The sequence below is a fragment of the Mesocricetus auratus genome, unplaced genomic scaffold, assembly GCF_017639785.1.
Source record: "Mesocricetus auratus isolate SY011 unplaced genomic scaffold, BCM_Maur_2.0 Super-Scaffold_100025, whole genome shotgun sequence".
Taxonomy (NCBI): domain Eukaryota; kingdom Metazoa; phylum Chordata; class Mammalia; order Rodentia; family Cricetidae; genus Mesocricetus; species Mesocricetus auratus.
Window position 1 is genome coordinate 25,201,750 of NW_024429206.1, and position 23,188 is coordinate 25,224,937.

Genomic DNA, 23,188 nt, shown 5'->3' on the forward strand with positions numbered 1-23,188 from the left:
ATGCTTTCCCAGGGGGGCTCTCTGCACTGTGGGCAGTGGGGAGATGCTTTCCCAGGGGGGGCTCTCTGCACTGTGGGCAGTGAGGAGATGCTTTCGGGGGGGGGCTCTCTGCACTGTGGGCAGTGGGGAGATGCTTTCCCAGGGGGGCTCTCTGCACTGTGGGCAGACCACTCATGTTCTGAGGCAGCCCTGCCTCTGGTGATGCCCCAGCTGCTCCCAGCTCTGTGCCTGCCAGAACCTTCCACTTCCCCACACTCACCACGCACACACGCAGCTTCCAGTTTTCACTGTCCATTGCATTCCAGCATCCCTGCCTCCAGCCGCAGAAACCCCAGCCAGGATTGGAGGTTCTGACCACAGTACCTGCTTCAGCTCAGACTTTCTAGAAAGTTCCTTTTTCTTTGAAATCTGCATGTTTAATTAAACTTTATGATTTTATTTTTTGTCTGAAAAAAGAGAAGTTTAAGAAAAAATGGAAATGGGCAACAGCAAGTGAAGACCTATTTTAGCACTGAATAGAGTATTTTTAAAATTAAACTATTTGAAATATGTCTTGTTAGTGTCTGATTGCTTCTTTCTACAAGGTTGTGGGAACAGACTTGGGGTGGGTGTATGCTTGTGAAGTCATTACGTGCTGACCCTGTCCAGTACTTTTCTTTTCCTTTTCTTTTTGATCTCTCGCCTCCAGGTGAGCTCTGGCACTCACAAGAACACACACACCCACACACACACACACATGAAATCTGTAATCTGTTATCATTTATATGACACATCTGTCTATCATCTCTCTACATATACACTCAAGACCAGACTTCCTTCAGGTGATCTCTCGCCTCCAGACGGACTCTGGCACTCACAACACACACACACACACACACACACACACATGAAATCTGTAATGTATGTTATAATTTATATGATACATCTATCTATATATATCCACTCACATACATATATTGGTTGGAGGGGGTCTCGCTCGTCAAGGGCAGCATGTATTGCTCTTGCAGAGGACCTGAGTTCAGTTATCAGCACCCTCATGGCAGCTCAACAACCAGGACTCCTATCTTCTGTACCAAGTAAAACAAGGCACGCTAGTGTACTCACAGCATTGCACATAGGTAGGCAGGAAGACCAGGCTTAGCGTGGTGGCTCGCAGTGTCGTGTCCCCGTGTGGTGTCGTTCCCCCCCCGCTCTTCCTCCTCTTGGGACAGGGTTTCTCTGTGTAACAGTTCTAGCTGTCCTGGAACTCTGTAGACCAGGCCTGCCTCTGCCTCCCAAGTGCTGGGATTGAAGGCACGGAGGCGGCACACACCTTTAATCTCAGTGCTTGGGAGGTAGAGGCGTAAGAGGATTTCTGTGAATTCAAGGCTGGCCTGGTCTACAGAGTTCCAGGACAGCCAGGGCTACACAGAGAGACTCTTTCAGAAGCACTTGGGCGGAGGCTGGGGCTGCCTGGTGCAAGCTGGGTAGCCATATTGGTGAGCTCTGGGTTCAAGTGAGAGATTCTGCCTGGATGAATTTGGCAGAGATGAAGTGAGGACTTGAGGTCAACCTCGGGCCTCCATACACACACATACACAAGTGAGCACACACTTCAGCGGTGGAGGCAGGAGGATCACCATGTCAAGATCATTTTGGCTACAGAGTCAGATTAGCCAGTCTGGGCTACGAGGCTGTCTCAAAAATAATTTTTTGCTGGGTGGTGGCGCACACCATTAATCCCAACATTCAGGAGGCAGAAGCAGAAGGATCTGTGAGTTCGAGGCCAGCCTGGTATACAAAGCAAGTCACAGCCAGGGCTGTTACACAGAAACCCTGTCTCAGAAACAAAAAGTAGTAACAATTTTTTTTTTTTTTTTTACGAGACAGGGTTTCTCTATTGTTTTGGAGGCTGTCGGTCCAGCCCGGCCTCGAACTCACAGAGATCCGCCTGCCTCTGCCTCCCGAGTGCTGGGATTAAAGGCGTGCGCCACCACCGCCCAGCTTGGTAACAATATTTTTATGCGTCTGTGCATGTGTGTGCGTGAACTACAGTAAGATAGTGGAAGTCAGTTCAGTTCACTGCGTCCAGGAATCAAGCTCAGGTCCGCAGCAAGTCCCTTACCTGCTATGCCATTTTGCTTGTCCCTCACCAGAGAAAAGTCAGAAAGTCATTATAATATGGTTTACGCCAGAAGTAGGAGACTGTTGGCAAGGCAGGAAAGGAAGCTAGCTACAAGACTTTAAGGCTGTGGATTGGACATCATCTGGCTGCTAACGGCTACATAAGAAAGAGGCCCAGGTCATGCCCACAGAATTAGGAGGAAGATGGGCAAAGGTATAAAAGACTGTAGACCCTAGGAAGGGGTTCGTTTCATCATTCATTCATTCATTCATTCATTCTGTGTGGCAGTCAGAGGACAATCAGAAGAGCTGATCCTCCTCCTAATATGCAGGTCCCAGGGACTGATGTGAATAGAAGGCCTTGGGCTTGACAGAAAGCACTTTACCTCTGAGCTACCTCACCAACCCTAGTTTTGTTCTTTCTGTCCTATTTGGTTTAGCTTGTTTTTCTGAGGCAAGGTCTCGCTATATAGTCCTGGCTGGTCTAGTTACTACATAGACCAAGCTGGCCTGGAACTCTCAGAGATCTGTCTGCCTCTGCTTCCTGAGTGCTGGGTGAAAGATGTGCGCCATTTCATCTGGCCATTTGTTTTTAAGTCTCAGATAGTCCAGGCTGGGTGCCAACTTGCTATATAGCTTAGGATGACCTTGAACTCCTAAGTCTTCTTTCTCAAGTTCTCAGGGTATAGAGTCTGGCCACCATGCCCCAGCTTTGAGGTGGGACAGACAGGAAGGTGGAAGCTGAGCTGCCTTCTGTGACAGGACCCATGTGGAATGAATGGGTTCCAGGACTGCTCCGTGCGGCAGAGCACAAGGCAAGCCCTAGGCTTGGACCATGTCCTGTGAGGGATTGTATGAGGACCCCAGTGGATGGGCATCTCCACACCGTGCTTTTCCCAGCAGGAAACCAGTGACTGCTGACTGGGAATGGACACAGGAGGAGGTGTAGAGAATGTCTGGGAACTGCCGACTTTAATCTCTGTCCTTCAGCATTAATTTGTTTATTCAAATGGGAGAGAGGATACATTGAATGAGTAATCATGCTAAAATTATGATTAGAAAAAATTCTCGCACGGGGGTGTAGCTCAGCTGGTGGAGAGCTTGCCTGGCATGCCTGAAGATGCATCTGAACCCCTGAGCAGCAGAAACTGACTGAGCACAGCACACCTGTGAGCCCAGCTCTGGTTCAAAGCCATTGTAAATTAGAGGCCAGGCTGGCTTAAAAGAAACCAGTCTCAAAAACAAAAGCCTTGAGTTGTGACCACGAGACATTCAAAAGTCTGGACACACCAACACTTTGTCATAGATTGCCCTGCCAGGGTTACTGGCTGCTTGGGGTGTAAGCATTTTGACAGATGGGATGGGACGGACAGGGATGGATTATGGCACTCGGGAGTCACAGAATACTGAGTGTTACAGCTCAGATGGAAAGATATTCTTGCACTTGGGAGGCAAGGAATACACAGGTCACAGGAAGCATAGCTTACAGCCCTGCTTCAGGGAAAGGCTACCCCAGAGTATTAGCTCTGCTCCGGCAGGAGAGGATTTTCCAGCTGGGGATATTTTCCCAGTGTAGCAGTTTTGCTCTGGCAGGAGAGGGTTTCTGGGGTGAAGTTGCTACAGTTAAGCTCTGCTCCTGGGAGAGTGGAGACAACTCCACTCTGCCAGGTGAAGGTTTCCCTGGCTCTGCTCTCCCTGCTCTGCCCAGGGTCATTTCTGCTCTGCTGGAAAAGAAGATCTTCACCCAAAGCTCATCTAAGAGGTTTATTGGGAGGAAAAAATCCAGGAGAATGTTTTATGTGTATGTATGTTTTGTCTGTCTGTGCCCCATATGCGTGCAATGTCCATGAAGACCAGAAGAGGGCGTCATACCTCCTGGGATTGGAGTTACAGACTTTTGTGAGCCTCCTTGTGGGTACTGGAACTCAAACACTTGTGCCCTGGAAGAGCAAACTTAACTTTGAGCCATCTCTCCAGCCTGTAAGTTTAAATTTATTATTGTTATTATTGATTTTAGAGTCTCACTATGTACTTATTTAATTATGTGCAGGGTGTGTGTGCGAGTGTGCATGTGCCTTCAGAGTCCAGAAGTAACATGCAGTTGTGAACCATCCCATGTGGATACTGGGAACTCAACTCAGACCCTCTGCAAGAGCAGTCTGTTTTCTTCTTTGTTTTTAATTCAAGACAGGGTTTCTCTATGTAGCCCTGGTCATCCTGGAACTCTGTCTGTAAACCAGGCTGGCCTTGAACTCAGAGATTCGCTTGTCTTCACCTCCAGAGTGCTGGGATTACAGGCGTGTGCCACCACTGCCCAACCGGGACATGCTCTTCACTTTAAGCCTTCGCTTTAGACCTCCCTAATTTTATTTTAAATTATGCATATGGGGGCTATGTATACAGGGCTGCACGGCTCTGTATTTCTGGAGTTCCAGACAGTTACAGCTTGGTCTACAAAGCTACACAGAGAACACCTGTCCAGAAAAAAAAAGTGAAAAAATGCAATTTTACTTATTGTGACAGGGTCTTGCTGTTCAGTCCGGGATGGCCTGTAAGACTCTTTGTAGCCCAGGCTGGCCAAGAAATCACTCAGGATCTTCTAACTTCAGAAGCATGTACCCTCATGTGTGTATAAATAATATATGTATGCATATAATACACATTACATATGAGAAACTTTTACACTATCCTTCCACTTAATAATATTCTTAGAGATTTGAACTTGGGTCCTCCGGAACCCCCGAACCATCTCTCCAGCTCCCTCTCCCACGTATTTTAAAAGAAACTTCTACACTATGCTTCCCTGTACTGTTAATTTCCGCCTCGCGCCCACATCGGTGGCCGGGCAAGGTTGGGGGATCCCAGTCGTCCCGATGCCTAATGCCTGGGGAGGGCCTGGTTTACTTCCCGCCCTGCGCAGCTCCACCCACGTAGTCCCGGGCGTGGCCGTGCACGGCCCCTTTAAGAAGGGGGCGGAGCTCGAGTGGAAAGACAAAGCCCCTGGCCGCGCGCTCCCCCTCCCCCTTCCGGCGCGCCACACGGACAGCGGGTGCCCGGATGTCGGTGTCGCCGTCGGTGACAGATGGCGCAATGTCTGTGTCTGTGTCTGTGGCGGGGCCGCTCTCTGCTCCGACCTCTTTGAGTCCTCCACCTTTCGTCCTCCCCCTCGTCTTCTCTGTGCAAGGCTTTCTAAGTCCGCCGCAGGGGGCCCGCGCGCCGGCCACCGGCTCTTACATAACGTGACCTTTCACCTTTCCAGACTGCCCTCTGCCGCGCCGCAACCAAACTACCCGGCTGGGGCCCCCGGGGGCGGGACCGGGGCGCGGAGCGGCAGTCGCCCTGAGCCAATAGGCTGCGAACGCCGACCAGCCCTCCGCCTATCGGAGCGCCCGTCCCAGGGCGCCACGGAGGAGCAAGTTAGTGTGCGCGCTGGCCCGGCAGCGGGGGGGAGGAAGGGAATCTCCCGCCATTTTTCAATAATTTCCTCCCGTGCCCGCCGGAGAGGAGTCGTGACTGGCGGCCGCCGCGGCGGAGATCGGCGTGAGGTGAAAGCCGCCGGGAGGAGCGAGCAGACTCTCTCGGCATCTTCCCCTCGCGGCCTTCCCCTGGCTTCCATGGCCGCGGCGCGGTCCCGCCAGCTCTGAGGGAAGCCGGAGTTCGCGCCGCCCTCTCACCCCTCCCCTCCCCCACCGCCCCGGGAGCCAGGCGCTTCGCCCGCCCGGAGCCGCCGGGGCCTAGCTGCGCGCGGCGGAGCGGCCAAGCCTCGGGCGCTCCGTCCCCGCCGCCGCCGCCGCCGCGATGGCGCCGCTGCTGGGCCGCAAGCCCTTCCCGCTGGTGAAGCCGCTGCCGGGAGAGGAGCCGCTCTTCACCATCCCGCACACTCAGGAGGCCTTCCGCACCCGGGAGTATCCTTTCTCTGCGCGCGGGGTGGGCGCCCGGCCGCGGCTGCGCGGGGCGAGGGATGGAGATGGCGAGATGCGATCGGGCCGCGTGCGCGCGGCTCGCGGGGCAGCTGTCACGGCCGCGGGCCATCGGCGGGCCGCGGTGCCTGGGCCCCGGCTCGCCGCGATCCCCGCGCCGGAACCCATCCCGCCGCCCTCCCCGGCGCCGCGCGCCTCCATCCTTCCCTCTCACTTTGTCCCCGGGGCCTCGGTGACGATCGCAGCACCGATTCCCTCCTCCCCAACTTGGCTCCGGGCCCTGAGTGGCCAGGGGAGGGAAGCCGGGTTCCTGATGCGCATTTTTAATCTCTCGCCGTTCGTATCAACGGAACCGTCAAGTGAAGTTTTTTGAAATGGTACCGGCGCGGCCGCGTGACCCGGCTTGCACCAGCCTCCGCTGCGTCTTGTCTGGGCCGAGCGGGGGACACCGGTGAGGGTCGTGGGTTTTGTTTTTCTCCTGCGGAGTGGACTCCAGGCCGGGGATGAACTGACAGAACCACGTACATCACAAAACCTGGCATTGACTTATCACGCACTGACTGTGGGAGGGAGCAGAAAGGTACCTTGATGGTACTGGTGGCCTTTTCTTTCCCAGGGAACAAACAGGCTTGAAAATTCACAAGTTTCGTTTTTCTTTTCTGAGAGAATGCTTTGTGTAGATCAGACTGGCCTCGAATGCGGTCGAGACTGAACCTGGATTCCTGATCCTGCTTCCCCCTCCCCAGCCGTCTTGTTTCCTTTCCTTCTTTTTCTCATCTTTTTGTTCATTTGTTCACCTACTCATTGACTAATTGGCGACACAAATTCTTACTATGTTCACGCTGTCTTTGAACCAGTTGCAAAGCCCGCAGTAATCCTGCCTCTCTCAGCTTGGCCGACCTTACAGGCCTGTGCCATCATTCAGTACCGTCAAAAGTAGGAAAAATACTGAGACATCCTTAACGTTTCTGCTTTAGGAATGCGAAACTGATGCATTAAAATAGAAAGTCTCTGCATTTCTAATCTTTGCTCTGATTTCTTGACCAAGCATAGTTGTATATCTTTTTTGCAGGGTGGGGGAAATGTCCCATAAATCTTTTAAGGCTTATTTGTTTTGAGACAGTTTCTCTGTCTAACAGCCCTGGAGCTTGCTCTGTAGGCCAGGCTGTTCTTAAGCTCACTGAGATCCACCTGCCACCACTGCCTGTCGGCTTGTTTTAAAAAAGGATAGGTTTCCATGTCAAACTTACATGCACTGCTGCTTTCATCATCCCGTTTCCTTTGAAGAGATAGATTCTTGTGATTTCTGCTGTGCCTGTGGATCGGGACGGGCTCTGGTGAACTTCTTTAATTTACTCTCGGCCTTTGTTTGCTTTATTCGTGTTTGCTTTAATTTTCTTGGAGCCCAGGTTGACTTCTAACTGGCCTTGAATGCCCAGTTCCCCTGCCTCAACCTCCCAAGTGTTGGGATTGCAGATGTCCACCTGCTCAGCTTCATCTTGACTTTATTTAATATAGTATTTTGAATAATTTCACTTCCTCTTCTCCATATTGGGGAATTGCACCTAGACCTTGCACCTATATCCTTAACACTCTTTATCATTAAAACTGCTGAGGCTGGCTTTGAACTTTTGGTTCTACTTCAACCTCCCCCACCCCCACTATCTGGGCTTGTAGGCCTTCACCCCAGCAGCAGCCAGGACAGCTTCATTTTTGTTAGCATCAGGTCTGAATCACAGTGTTCGCCTGTGGAGAGTCTTGGAAAAGGAGTCTTTCCCTCCCTTTTGATTGTATCTGTATGGATGTTTGCCTGTATGTGTATCTGCACCACTGTGTGTCTGGTTCCTCTGGAGGTCAAATGAGAGGATTGGATCCTCTGGAACTGGAGTTACAGATGATTGTGAGCTGACATGTAGATGCTGGGAATTGAACCCAGGTCCTCTGCACTTAACCTCACTGTTGACTATAGCGGTGTAGGGTTTTTTTTTTTTCTTCCTCTTTTTCTTTCTCTCACACTGTAATCCTGTTAGGCCTGGAACTCATTAAGACCAGACTGGCCTTAAACTCACATAGATCTGCCTGTCTCTACCTCCTAAGTGTTGGGATTAAAGGCATGCACTGCCATGCCTGGCCTTTATGTAGGTACTTTTGATCATGTATGTCTGTAGCGTCTCTGAACTGAAATGGGTCTTAGAGATGTAGCTCTCCTGTCTGCTTGCCGAGTGGGCCCAAGAGAATTGAAGTTGGTGTGTTAAAGGCCATATACTGTGAGTATAAATGATGAGAGCTGGCATTACAATCCAGTGCCCCTTCAGCTATGTCACTAAATAAATTAAGGAAAGAACAAGGAATTGTGATATTGGGGATGGTAACCAGGACCTTGCATGTGCTAAGTGCTTGCTGTACTACTGAGATAGTGTCTGTGACACAGCCATATTGTCCTTGAGCTCTTTAATCCTGCTTCAGCCTCCCAAGTGAGGGATTTCTGGGTGCTAGGATCATAGTCTTGTGCCCCCATGCCCCAACTCCTCCTTTGATTTAAATTGAATTAATCTTTTTAAAGATTCATGTATTTTATGTGCATGAGTGTTTTGCCTACATGTATGTGTATGTACCATGTGTGTGTCTATAGATGGTTGTCACTGAGAACTAACCCTAGATCCTTTGCAAAGACAGCAAGTGCTCCTAACTGCTGAGCCATCTAGCACCCCCCATTTATTGAAGTATTTGTCTACTCCCATCAGTTTGTGATATAAGATGTAATTAGATGATCTAAGGTGAGCCGGGCGTTGGTGGCGCACGCCTTTAATCCCAGCACTCGGGAAGCAGAGGCAGGTGGATCTCTGTGAGTTCGAGGCCAGCCTGGTCTACAAAGCGAGTTCCAGGACAGCCTCCAAGACAATACAGAGAAACCCTGTCTCGAAAAACCAAAAAAAAAAAAAAAAGATGATCTAAGGTGTATTTAACTCTACTAAGTACATTATTTCAAAGGTACCATGTTTTTTTTTAAAGCAATTTCCATGGTATCTGGAACTCTAACAGTCTCTATATGTCATTCATTCATTTATCTATTTGTTTATTTTTTTATTGAGGCAGGGTTCTCACTATGTAGCACTGGTTGACCTGGAACTCATATGTAGTCCAGGCTGTTCTTAAACTCACAGAGATTTGCCTGCCTCCGCCTCCTGAGTGCTAGGATTAAAATTGTATGGGACCACGCCTAGCTATTGATTGTTTTTGAACTATTGATGATAATACTAATATTATCAGAGGTGGATTTTGTTTTTCATTCTGATTCTAGTGAAGTATAATAAATACTTCATAAAAGATAAATTTCAAGTATAAGGGGTATACTGAGCCATTTGGAACTATTAACAATAGCATTTGTTATTTATTGTCTGGTAGGAGTGGGTGTGTGGTCATGTGTATGCCATGGTGTACACGTGGAGCATGCTAGGTAGGCACCATCATAGTACCTTTTGTTTTTGGCTTTTCGAGACAAGGTTTCTCTGTGGCTTTGGAGGTTGTCCTGGAACTAGCTCTTATAGACCAGGCTGGTCTCGAACTCATAGAGATCCACCTGCCTCTGCCTCCCGAGTGACTGGGATTAAAGGTGTTTGCTACCACCACCCTGTTCCACCTGGCTTTTCTCATTTTTTTTTCCATTTTCCTAGTCCTATGGACATTCTCTTAATGAAAACTGAAACCTGAATTATTTTAATAAACATTCTTTTAGAATTTCCTATACCAGTATTTAGAACATTTTAACAGAGGAATTCTTTAAAAGGGATCATATTTAAAGGGAATTGCTCTCCTGGAAATTTCCAGAAGTGGGAACACTTTGAGGGTGGTTTAGAGAGATTGGCTGGCTGGTTGGCACATTTCTTTATGAGGCTATTAGTGGTTCCATAGAGGAGAGCAGATGTATGGTTGAGCAACAGCTGTATTTGAAGTATTACCACTCCTCAATTTATATTTATGGCTATATTTTTAACAAGATTAATTTTCTCTTTATTTTGATTGTATAGTTACAGCACATTTTTCTATTTTAACTTAAAGCAATGAGTCAGTATGTTCTTTGTACTCTTCATTGAAAACAGTAGAAGCTAACTCGTGGCTCATGGCAGTAATCCCAGCATTCTGTAACTGAGGCAGGAGGAAAGGGGGTTTTAGGCCATCCTGGGTACAAGGAGACCCTGTCTCAAAAACCAGTGCTAAGAGCACTTGAGGCCCTACCAGAGGACCCCAGATTGCATGATTGTTTTTGAACTATTGATAGTAATACTAATATTATCGGAGGTGGATTTTGTTTTTCATTCTGATTCTAGTGAAGTATAATACTTCATAAAAGATAAATTCCAAGTATAAGGGGTATACTGAGCCGTTTGGTACTATTAACCCCAACTCCCAGCGAATATAATACCCTCTTATGGTTTCTGTAGTTACTTCACATATATAGCATGCTGTCTGTCGTTCACGCATTCACAGACACTCACGCACACAATTGTTTTCATCTTAAAAAAAGAAAACGAAGTTGCACGTAACATGCCTTTAATGATTGAAAGTTATCACTATCATAGATAGCACCAATTGTACTGTACCTTTCTTTGAATCTGGGAAATTCTTTGATAGGGTAATACCACAGGTAAGATACTCTTGCTAGAACATTGGTTTTTTAGGATCAGGTTTGGCATATATAATTTATTTGTTGTTACTGCTTTTACATTTGTTTTATGTGTCTGAGTGTTTACCTGCATAAATGTGCATGTTACCCATGGAGGTCTGAAGAAAGGGTGGGATCCCCTGGGAATGTAATTACTGATGAGATGCCGTGTGGGTTCTAGGTATTGAGCCTGGGTCCTCTGGAAGAGCAATCAGTGCTTTTTTTGTTTGTTTGTTTGTTTTGTTTTTCGAAACAGGGTTTCTCTGTATTGTTTTGGAGGCTGTCCTGGAACTCACTCTGTAGACCAGGTTGGCCGCGAACTCAAAAAGAGATCCGCCTGCCTTTGCCTCCTGAGTGTGGGATTAAAGATGTGCACCACCTTGCCCAGGCAGGCTTTGAAGTTGGGACAATCTTCCTGTCACCACCTCCCAAGTATTGAGATTACCAGTGTATGACAATGCTCAGTTAATATAATAGATTATGTCAGATTGGAATTGTTAATTGGTTGGCAGTGTGATCCAAAGAGAGAAAAGAAAGCATTCGAGAACAAATCTAAGATTTGGCTTTGTTAGCACTCCTTTTTTTTTTTTGTTTTTTTTTTTTTTGTTTTTTGTTTTGTTTTCGAGACAGGGTTTCTCTGTGGCTTTGGAGGCTGTCCTGGAACTCGCTTGGTAAACCAGGCTGGCCTCGAACTCACAGAGATCTGCCTGCCTCCGCCTCCCGAGTGCTGGGATTACCATGGCCATCTTTAGTTACATGGGTTTCTTGTTTTTTAATTTATGTGTATGGGTGTTTCTCCTGTATGTGTGTATGTGCACCACCTGCATGTCTAGTGTCTGGTCAGAAGAGAGTGTTGGGTTTCCTGGAACTCTGTAGATGGTTGTGAATTTGGAATTTGGGAACCGAACATAGGCGCTCCTAACCACAGAGTCATCTATCCAGCCCCTTAGTTATGCTATTTAAGCTTTCATATGTTGTTGGCCTTTTTTTTTTTTTAAACCCCCCGAGACAGGGTTTCTCTGTGTAACAGCCTTTGGTATCCTGGAACTCTATAGACCAAGCTGGCCTTGAACTCACAGATCCGCCTGCCTTCCGAGTGCTGTGGTTAAAGGCGTGTGACATCATCGCCTAACTGTCAGTGTCTTGGTCAGTGTTCTTTTTTTTTTTTTTTTTTTTTTTTTTTTTTTTTGGTTTTTCGAGACAGGGTTTCTCTGTAGCTTTGGAGGCTGTCCTGGAACTCACTTTGTAGACCAGGCTGGCCTCGAACTCACAGAGGTCCGCCTGCCTCTGCCTCCCGAGTGCTGGGATTAAAGGCGTGCGTCACCAATGCCCGGCTGGTCAGTGTTCTATTGCTGTAAAGAGACACCATAACTACAGCAGCTCTTATATCAGAAAGCATTTAATTGGTGCTTCCAGTTTCAGAGGTTTAGTCCATTATTGTCATGATGGGGAGGATGGCAGGAACATAATGACACATAGGCAGAGAACCTGGGAGTTCCACAGGCAGCAGGAAGAGCAAGACATTGGGACTAGCTTGGGGTTTGAAACCCCAAAGCCCATCCCCAGTGACATACTTTCTCCAACAGGGTCATACCTCCTAATCCTTGTCAAGTAGTGCAATTTCATAATGAGCAAGCATTCAATATATGAACACATGGGGTCCATTCTCATTTAAGCCACCAAAGTCTGGTACTTTAGAAAGAAAGAAAGAAACATTACTAGGCTATAGGCTAAAGAGAATTAAGCAGCATATTGTGGTAAGAGTAGTTCTTGAAGTCATGAAAAGCAAATGCATAATGACAGTCTAGGATTTGAAAGTACCTTATCAGTTATAGATTGATTAACCTTTTGAGAATTGCTTTGACATTTTGTCTCAATTACATATACAGCAGTTGCTGAAACAAACCTCAATTGACATTTTCTGTGAGTGGTTACTAGGGAATGAGTGACTTCTTTTGATAACCTAAAATAGAGTTTAGAGGCTACAGACTCCATAGCCTTTTACAGCTATCCTCTCCTTTCCTTTTAGTTTTGTTTTTGTTTTTTGAGATAGGGTTTCATGTGGCCCAAGTTGGTCTCAAGCTCCTTGTGTAACTGAGGATGACCTGGAGCCCCTGAACTTGCTGCTCCTTCCTCCTAGGTGCTGGGATTACAATTGAGTGCCACTATTGGCTTTAAATACTTTGGAGCCAAGATAAAGCCTGTTGCTTTGGGATTGGCAGCTAGGTCTAGTTGCAGCTCAGTTTGTTTTCTTGTATAGCATCTGTTAGTATTGGTGCACAGAAGTAAAGCAGTTACTTGCTGTTTGAATTTGAATATGGCTGGCTGATAGTGCCAGTTGGGATGATGGAAGTCACACTATTCTGTTCTCTCATCTCACTCAGGAAGACTGAACAACTAGTTAATGGTTTGATGAAGTTAGTGTTATCAGAAGACTGAAATAAATGGTATATCAAAACCATGTTTAGGAGTTCATGCAATTGCCGTAGTTATTTTGTCTTGTGATACTGGAATTGAACAGTCTGGTGTATGCCTAGTCAGAGGCCCTACCACTGAGTGACAGTTCCAGCCTGAAATTTGTTTTTCAAACCTTAGGAAGGAACAGGTGTTTCCAAGGTAGATGTCAGGGCTTGTGGCAAATGAGTCACTAGTCTGCATTTACCCCAAACTGCCTATGGGATGTGGTCATCTTACCTTACTGTAGACTGTTTTTTAAAGTTTGTTTTTAGATTTATTTATAACTGTTTCACTTACGTGTGTGTATGTACCACATGTGTGCCTGGTGCCTGAGGTCAGGAGGTACACAGGTGTTATGGATGGTTGGTGAGCTACTGTGTGGGGTGCTGGGAAACTAATCTGAGTTCTGAAAGAGCAGTAAGTGTTCTTAACTGATGAGCCATCACTCCAGCCCCTGTGGAATAAACTTTGACCATCTGAGTTGTGTTACAGTTTCATTTAATCTTAAATCCTTATTCCTGCCGGATATGGTGGTGCATGCCTTTAGCACTTGGAAGGAGAGGCATGTAGATTTGCTTTGGATTTATGGTTTTACTCACTTCCTGAGTGAGATGGGAGAAGAGAATAGAATAATGCCATACGTACTCTGTGGCAACTTTCCCACCATCCCAGCCGGAACTCACTATCAGCTAGCTAGTTACAAGTAAAAGACCCTTGTCTATAAAAAGTCTTTATTCCGCATGACTTGTATTTTTATTTTTAAATGGTTTACTTTATTTTATGTGCCTTGGTGTTTTACCTGCATGTATGTATGTCTGTGTGAGGGTGTTGGATCCCCTGGAACTGGAGTTACAGACAGTTGTGAGCTGCCATGTGGGTGCTGGGAATTGAACCTGAGCCATCTCTCTAGCCCCATGACTTGTATTTTAATTTGCCTTTTGCCATGTGCCACCATGGCTGGCTTTTTATGATTTTCTTTTTAATTTGATAATTTGAGGTTCATTTGTATCAAAATATTAAAATTTCTTTTTACAACTTATTTATTGTACATGGTTCCCAAGGAAGTGAAAGGACAGCTTGGGGTCAATTCTTTCCTTCTACTATATGGGTTCTTGGGTGAAACTCAGGTCATCAGGTTTGGTAGCAGTGTCTTCAGCCAACTAAGCGGTCCCATTATTACTATTTTGTTGTAAAATGTGGCCAGCTGTTATTATGCTTCAATTACACTTTGGATTTATGACTTAAACAGATTTCATTCTTATTTTATCTTGCTCTATATTATATAAAGGATACTGGGATTTTTTTCTATAGATACATCTTTTCTGAGTGTGTTGGTTCTTTGTTACTTGACTATTGTTTTCCTGAGCCACTGCTGACAGAGAGTATGAAGCCCGCTTGGAAAGATACAGTGAGCGTATCTGGACATGTAAGAGCACTGGGAGCAGTCAGCTAACACACAAGGAGGCCTGGGAGGAGGAGCAGGAAGTTGCTGAACTGTGAGTAGCAGAAGCCTTGCCCTTTGGCACCACCTTGACTGTGTCAAGAAAGTTGGGTGGGGATAACACTAACCCCCCTGAGGCAGCGTTTGTATTTAAGTGGTTGGGGCACGGATGGAATATATTGAGTTAGTGAATTGTATTTGGGTGTTTTTACCTTGTAAGTATTTTGGAAATATAATTCTAAGTAAAGGGTTGATATAATCTAGATATAATATCAAGGCAGCAAAACAGCAGACTAAACCTGTAACGGCCAGAAATTCTGCAAAATATACTTGGGAAATGTTTTATATGTTTTGATAACTAAGAATGTAAGAAGAGATGGGGGATTATTGAAAAAGAGAAGGGGGCTGATGAGATGATCAGTGTTAAGAGTACTTGTTGCTCTTGCAGAGCACCTGGGTTCAGTTCCCAGCATCCACACGGAGGCTCACACCATCTGTAACTCCAGTTCCAGGGGATCTGATGTCCTCTTCTGCATATACATGTAGGCAAAACATAATGTAAAAGCACTCAGGAGGCAGAGGCAGGTGGATCTCTGTGAGTTCGAGGCCAGCCTGGTCTACAGGGCGAGTTCCAGGACAGCCTCCAAAGCAATTCAGGGAAACCCTGTCTCAAAAAATCAAAAATAAATTTCTTTTTCTTAAAAAGTATTTGTTTTGCTGTTACCCTAGAATTGATCTAAAATGTTAAGTCTTTAAAAAAAAAGGTTTGGAGCCGGGCGTTGGTGGCGCACGCCTTTAATCCCAGCACTTGGGAGGCAGAGGCAGGCGGATCTCTGTGAGTTCGAGGCCAGCCTGGTCTACAAAGTGAGTTCCAGGACAGCCTCCAAAGCCACAGAGAAACCCTGTCTCGAAAAACCAAAAAATAAATAAATAAAATAAAAAAATAAAAAAATAAAAGGTTTGAATTGACTCTGGGTGAAGTTTTTGTGTTTTCTTGCTAACTTGACATTTGTTTAGTTTGAAGGAGGAATTCCCAAGCTGGTATGAGAAGCTTGTTCTGGGAATGGTTCACCATAACACAGCCTCCTTAGAGAAGTTAGTGGACTCTGCCTGGCTGGAGATCATGACCAAGTATGCTGTGGGGGAGGAGTGTGACTTTGAGGTAAGTGCCTGCATTTTTGTTTGTTTTTTGAGACAGGGTTTCTCTGTGTAGCCCTGGCTGTCCTGGAACTCAGAGATCCACCTGCCTCTGCTGAGATTAAAGGTGTGTCCCACCATGCCTGGCTTTGTTTCGTTTTTTTTCAGACTAGGTCTTACTGAATAGCTCTGCCTGGCCTGGAACTTGTAGGTGGACCGAGCAACTAGCCTTAAACTCACAGTGATTTGTCTCTGCTGTCATTAAAGTACTACATAAAACGGTGAATCCGAAAAGAAATCACAAACTAACATTTCCATAGGCATTCATGTTGATATGTATCAGAGATGAATTCTGGATAAGAAAATACCTGAATAAAGAAAATGCGTTGTTGGGACTGAAGAGGTGGCTCAGGGGTTACTGCATTTCCAGGGGACCCTGTTGAGTTCCAGCACCACATGGCAGCTCACCGCTGTTTGTAGTCACACAGACATGCATAAGTTAATTAATTAATTCAAAAGAAAGGAAGGAAAGAAGAAAATGCATTCTTACGTTCATGCCCTGAAAGTTGGGCAGACTAGGGTGGGTTCTAAAATCTAGACTCTGCCTTGTTCTTTGTAGTGTGCTGACTTGTGGTCATTAGCTTGGTTGCCTAATGTTTGGTTGTTTTTTGTTTTGTTTGTTTGTTTTTGAGTCATGGTCTGGGTATGGAGTCCAGGCTGACCTGGAGCTCATAGTTTTACCTCAGCCTTTCAAGTGCATCACAATGCCTGACAGTAGTAATTTGATATTTTTTATTTCTGTGTTAATGAATGGAACCCAGGGCTTTGGAGTGCTTAGGAAATGCTCTATCATATCTCTAGACTTTTTGTTGCATCTTGGTTCTGAAATTGATACTATATTCAAAGTGGAGAAATCCTGTGTTTTGTTTTTTTGCTTTTTGAGACAGGGTATCTTTGTGGCGCCCTAGCTATCCTGGAATTTACTCTGTAGACCAGGCTGGCCACAAACTCAAAGATCACCTGCTTCTGCCTCCTGAGTGCTGGGATAAAAGGTGTGCGCTGTCACCACCCAATGAGGTAATACTTTTAAAAAGAATTTTATTAATTTTTTGTTGTTTTGACTTAGGATGTTGCTCTACATACTATACTGCCCCAGAACTTACTATGCAGCTCAGGCTGCCCTCTAAGTTGTGGGCATCTTCCTGCCTCAGTTTCCCTTGTATTGGAATTATAAGAGAAGTCCTGCGTGCACACAGGCTTTCTTGCCTTCTCTTCTTTCCCTTCTTGCTTTTTTTTTTTAAGATTTATTTATTTATTACATATACAGTGTTCTGTCTACATGCCAGAAGAGGACACCAGATTGAATTGCAGATGGTTGTGAGCCACCATGTGGTTGCTGGGAATTGAACTCAGGACCTCTGGAAGAGCCGCCAGTGCTCTTAGCCACTGAGCCATCTCTCCAGCCCCTCCCTTCTTGCTTTTAAGCAGTATGACAGATTCATTGAACACAATTTTTCATTATATTTATTTGTTTATATATTGATGTTTATGCATGTATGGGCTCTCCTGTACCACAGTACATATGTGAAGTTCAGAGAACAGCCTGTTGGAGTTAGTTTTCAACTTGCACAACTCAGGTTGACATGTGCCTTTATCATTGGCCCAGAACTTCAGTGAGTGGGAGTCACTCCAAAGCAGGAATATCCAGGAAATGCTTTTCTAAGTAGAAGAAAATATTTTCAGAAACAAAAATAAAGCAAGCCCTTACTTTGCGTGTCAGTGCCTAGATGTTGGCTTAAATAGCTACCTGTCTTTGCAAACTGAGAATGTGATAGGGTGTTTTGTTTTGTTGGAGGAGGGTTCAAGACAGGGTTTCTCTTTGGCTTTTGAGGCTGTCCTGGAACTAGCTCTTGTAGATCAGGCTAGTCTCAAACTCACAGAGTTTTGAGGTGTGTGTGTGTGTGTGTGTGTGTGTGTGTGTGTGTGTGTGTGTGTGTGTGTGTGTGTATTTCTTTTTAATTACCTGTGTGGGTATGCATATGTGAATACAGGTATCCATGGATGCCAGAGGTGTCTGATCCTCCTTGATTTGGAGTCAAAGGTGATTATAAACAATTTGGTGTGGGTTCTTTGAACCATCCAGGTCCCCTGTACTCTTTAATCACTGAGTTCTCTCTCCAGTCCCTGTTTTTGTGTCCTTTTGAGATGGGGTTTTATTGTAGCTCATGCTGGTCTGAAACCCATAGGGCTAGGCTTGCCTTTTCCTTGTGTCTGGCCTCCTTCAATTTCCTAGAGTTCTAGGGTTACAGTCATGTGCCATACCCAACCAATTTAGTTTTTGTGGTAAGACAATTAGTGCAGTAGACTAACATCCAAAAAAAGACCCAGACAACTGATTTGTAATAGGCACCTAAAGACAGTCCTTTAGCAGATGGGCTCTGTAAGGGTTGGATATTGTTTTACATAGTTTAGTTTTGAAAAATGAAAGCTCTTACCTGGGTATGGTGATGTGCACTTATAATCCTAGTACTTGAGAAAGGACAAGAAGATACCATAAGAGTTAGATGAGTTTGCTCTACATGGTGAGTTTCAGGTTGTACAGGTCTACAGCGAGACCCTCTCTCAGAAAGTAAATCAAAACACACAAGTTCTTGAACTGTACTTGGCATCCATTTTAGGTTAGCACACCAGTTGCTCTTAGTAATTTAGTACATGAATTGGGTAATAAAATATTATCACTTATTTAAGATTTACTTTATGTGTATGAATGTTTTACCTGCATGAATGTTGTGTATCAAATGTGTGCCTGTTGGATCCCCTAGAACTGGGATTACAGATAGTTGTGAGCCACCATATGGGTTCTGGGAATCAAACACCTGTCCTCTGCCAAGAGCAAGTGTGCTACTTCTGAGCCTTTTGCCAACCCCCATTTTATTCTATTTAAAAACCTCCTTTTGTCATTGAAACAGGTCTTGCTGTGTAGCCCGAGTTGACCTTGAATTCACTATGTAGGAGATGAAGATCGGCCCTGATCTTTCCTACTTCAGCCTCCTGTGTATTACAGATTATCTTGCTAAGTTTAGTCCAGTAGTTCTCCACCTGTGGGTCACAACCAAATATCCTGCATATCAGCAAAATTGCAGTTGTGAAGTAGCAATGAAAAAATTTTATGGTTGGGGTCATCACAGCATGAGGTGTCAAAGCATTAGGAAGGTAGAGAACCACTGGTTTAGTTGGTTTTTGAAACTGTCTTTGAAGCCCAGGTTAGCCTAAAGTTCACTGTGTCTTGCTGACAGCTTTGAACTCAAAGCAATCCTTTCCCACCCTTCCAAGACATGATAATGTGTCAGGCTCATTTTATTTGTTAAAATGTTTTATTTAGAGGCACCATGATTAAAGTAACTTTTTTGGGGGTTGGGGTGGGGTCTTTTGGTTTTAGAGAAAGAGTTTTACTGTGTAGCTCTGATTGTCCTGGAACTCACTTTGTAGACTAGGCAGACCTCTAACTCACAGAGGACCCCCTGCCTCTGCCTTCCCATTGCTGGTGTTGTGCCCAAATTCTGAACCCCCAAATCACCAAGAGACCCATTCCAATGCAGAAGCAAACAGTCTTTTATTATTTTTTTTTAATTTATTTATTTATTATGAATACAACACCCTGCCTCCATGTATGTCTGCAGGCCAGAAGAGGGCGCCATATCTCATTACAGATGGTTGTGAGCCACCATGTGGTTGCTGGGAATTGAACTCAGGACCTCTGGAAGAGCAGTCGGTGCTCTTAACCTCTGAGCCATCTCTCCAGCTCCCAGTCTTTTATTATTAACGAGTTAATTGTCTGTTCATCACTATGGGTGGTGGTGGTGGTGGGGTACACGACCACAAGGAGGGGGAGTTTATTGTGTAGGGTAAGGGGAGTGTCGGGTACGCAACAGTCTCAGGATTGGTGCACTTCAGGGGGGGGCAACCTGTCCTGTGTTGATTGGTTAACTAACTGGTTGCTATGCTCTGCACCCCCAAAGCTTGCCAGCTAACTTCTGATTGGTTCCTTTGACACATGGGGTGTTTGCCTGCCTGGTGACTGGGAGGAGGGGCTAGGTCAGGCAAGCACATGTTGCTGGGTCTCTTCTGCAGCCTGTCATGACTGCTAAAGCAGGGGGCTGGGTGAGGGTCTGGGCCCTTCACTGGGATTAAAGGCATGTGTACCACCACCCAGCCTAAAGTAACTCTTACAAAAGAAAGCATTTCAGTTCAGGGCTTGCTTATAGTTTTAGGGGCTTAGTTCACTGTCTTCAAGGCAGGGAGCGTGTGGCTAATCCACAGGCAGAGAGAGACAGGTCCTTTGAAACCTCAAAGCCCATAACCCCCAGTGACACTCCAACAAGGCCCTACCTTCTAATGCTTCCTAATAGTGCCACTCTCTGGTGACTAAGCATTCAAATATATGAGCCTATGGGACCATTCTTATTCAAATCACCATATTAGGCATATATACTGGGTCATGTTTTCTATTTCTTTATTAAGTGTCTTTATTTTCTCCATTGCTTGTATAGGTTGGAAAGGAGAAAATGCTCAAGGTAAAGATTTTGAAGATTCATCCTTTGGAAAAAGCTGATGAAGAGGCTGCTGAGAAGAAATCTGATGGGGCTTGTGATTCTCCATCAAGTGACAAAGAGAACTCCAGTCAAATGGCTCAGGACCATGAGAAGAAGGAGACCATAGTCAAAGAGGATGAAGGCAGGAGAGAGAGTATTAGTATGTATGATGCTAGCCTTGCTCCTGAGTTGAGACTGTCTATGCACGTTGTTATATAGAAATCTAGCATTCTTTAGCAACCACATGCATAAGTAGGTTTTTATAAGTGATTCTATTCATTATAATTCAAAAGGTCACTAAAATATCCATGTGGCTTAAAAGTCCTTTTTCTTTTTTCCTTCTTTTGAGTCAAAGTCTGAATATGTAGTCTAGGCTGGCCTCAAATTTGGAGAGGTTCTCTTGTCCCTGTCTCCTAAATTCTAGGATTGCAGTTATGCACCAACATATACCTAGGACTCTTTCCTACCTTTTGGTGGTTAGTTTTTTTTTTTTTTTTTTTTTGAACTTACTCTGTAAACCAGGCTGGCGTGGTCTGACTGCGGCTGCCTCTGACTCCCTAGTGCTGGGTTAGTGCGTGCCCCCATGCCTTTCCCTCTTTCCTTTACTCTTAAAGCTGAGAACGCCCATGTGTAGAGAGGAGGCAGGGATCCACGTAGACAGAGCACATTCTAACCCTCCTGTGCTTTACAGTCAGTGCAAGCTAGTGTGCTGTCTTTCAGATACAGTTTTTCTCTTGGTCTCCTTCTGTCTGACTTTTAGGTAGGAAACACTGTGGTGTCCAAAGATTATTTTTGTAGACCTGGAGACTAAAATCATGTTTTACAGGTAGAAGAACTAAAAACTAACTGCTCACTAGGACTGTTTAGATGAGGAAAATAAGTGCAATAGAATCCTTTTGTCTCAAAATGATTACACAGTGTTTGTTATATATGATCTGTAACTTGATAAATGATTTCACTTCACTGCTTTAATTGCTACTTTGTTATCCATTCTGTTGTGTCCAGATGTTTTGGATCCATGCTGATTATTTTAGAAGACCTTATAGTTAGTAATCTGAAGGAAAATTCTGAGATTGGTTGTAGCTGGCCTTTCAGTGTTGTTATTTCAGCTATTTTTTCTGCTCTGTTGTGAATCCATGTGCCTACCATTTCCAGTTTCTCTTCTGAAGTTGTTTATCCCATTTGTGTTAGTGTATGTGTGTGACTCTGTAGTGTATACCGTGTGTGTAGGTGCACAGAGACCAAGAGAAAGAAAAGAACCTCTGGATCCAGGGTTACAGGTGGTTGCGAGTCATTCAGTGTGGGTGCTGGGAACCGAACTTCGGTCCTCTGCAGGAGAACAGCAAGTGCTCTAATTGCTAGGCCATCTTGCTAGCCCTCAAAATAATAGTGATTCTGAAAATCGTTTTTGTGAGTGGGGAGAAGGGTTACTATATGGACAGGAACATAATGTTTTAGCTATGTGTTCTTACTTGACTTAATGTTTTATTCTTTTTTTAACCCTGAGTCTCTTGTAACGAAGACTGGCATTGAATTTCTGATCCTTCTCTTTGTACCTCCCAGCAGTTGGGATTATAGATAGGTTCACCACCATACCCAATGATTCTCTTAGGTCCTTCCAAGATGCTTGAGATATCTCTTCTGACTGACCAACTGGTGACTGGTTCCTTTGTACTATTATGATTTCACTTCTGTCTTTTTATATTTTTTTACTTCTTGCTTTGGGACAAGGACTCAGGTAGCCTAGGCTAGCCACAAGCTCACTGTGTAACTGAGGGAAGTTCAACTCCTGACTTCTGTTCTTCTACCTGGAGAAGACTGGGTTTTAGGCTTGTGCCGTTATACTTGGCACTTTCCTTCACTGGCTCATTTGACAGCCTAGGACTGTAATTTGCTCTGGGACCCATACTTGCCTTACTCTCTTGTTCTGGAGTTACAACTATATCAAATGTTTGCCTCCATGCCTGTATTAATTACTGCCTTTTAATGACTTATGATACAGTTTATAATCAGGTTGCAGATGACCTCTTACTTTCCAGGTACAGAGTTTTTTTTTAAAGACTTGTTTTATTTTTGAATTTTTAAAAGTTTTATGTGTGTGTTTTATCTGCATGTATGTCTGCACCACTTGCATGCCTGGTGCCCTTGGAGGCTGGAAGGTGTCAGATTCTGTGGAATTGGAGTTACAGATGGTTGTGAGTTGCCATGTGGGTGCTTGGAATCAAACCCAAATACCCAGTTTGTTTTTTTGTTTTTTGTTTTAAACTTTACTTTCTATTTGGGTATTTCGTCTGCATGTATGTCTGTGCACCACATGCATGTAGTGCTCACAAAGGCCACAAGAGGGCATTAGACTCTTCTGGAACTGGAATCACATGCTCGTGAGTCATCATGTGAGCTTGGGCGCTAACCCTTGATCCTCTGAAAGAGTAGCCTCCGAATCTCTGAACCACTCACCAGCCCCGGTTGTTTTAATTTGTGTTGTTGTTGGATTGAGCACTGGCAGTTATCCTGATATATTTGTGTATAGGTGTTTTGCCCGAATGTATGTCTCCACCGTATGGGTGCCTAGTGTCTATAGAGGCCAGAAAAGGCATTGGCTCCTCCGGAGTTGCAGACAGTTTGAACCGCCATGTGGGTGCTGGGATCTAACCCAGATCCAAGCCATTTTTCTAGCCCATAAGTCATATTCTTTTTAGGCGTTTCATGCTCACCTTCCAGAGTGTTACTTTTCTGTACTCTCAGAGTATTTGTGTTTGTCAGACTGTATTGTGGCATTGTAGTCTTTTACTTACCTGGCTTTCTTCTTAGACTAGCTCCTTGAAATTACAGGTATTAAATCTCATCTTTGGGTCACATCACCCAGTGCCTGGTA

The 23,188-nt window shown here is 45.2% G+C and overlaps 1 protein-coding gene across 1 annotated transcript in view; it reads left to right on the plus strand.

The window, feature by feature from the left end:
* Positions 1–5,815: 5,815 nt before the first annotated feature.
* The window catches only part of Baz1b (bromodomain adjacent to zinc finger domain 1B), a 54,306-nt gene continuing 36,933 nt past the window's right edge, over positions 5,816–23,188 (plus strand). The window contains exons 1-4 of the mRNA XM_040731287.1: positions 5,816–6,008; positions 14,523–14,639; positions 15,602–15,746; positions 20,272–20,473. Of these exons, the coding sequence (XP_040587221.1) occupies positions 5,902–6,008; positions 14,523–14,639; positions 15,602–15,746; positions 20,272–20,473 (571 nt within the window). The 5' untranslated portion in view covers positions 5,816–5,901. The remainder of the gene's footprint in view (positions 6,009–14,522; positions 14,640–15,601; positions 15,747–20,271; positions 20,474–23,188) is intronic.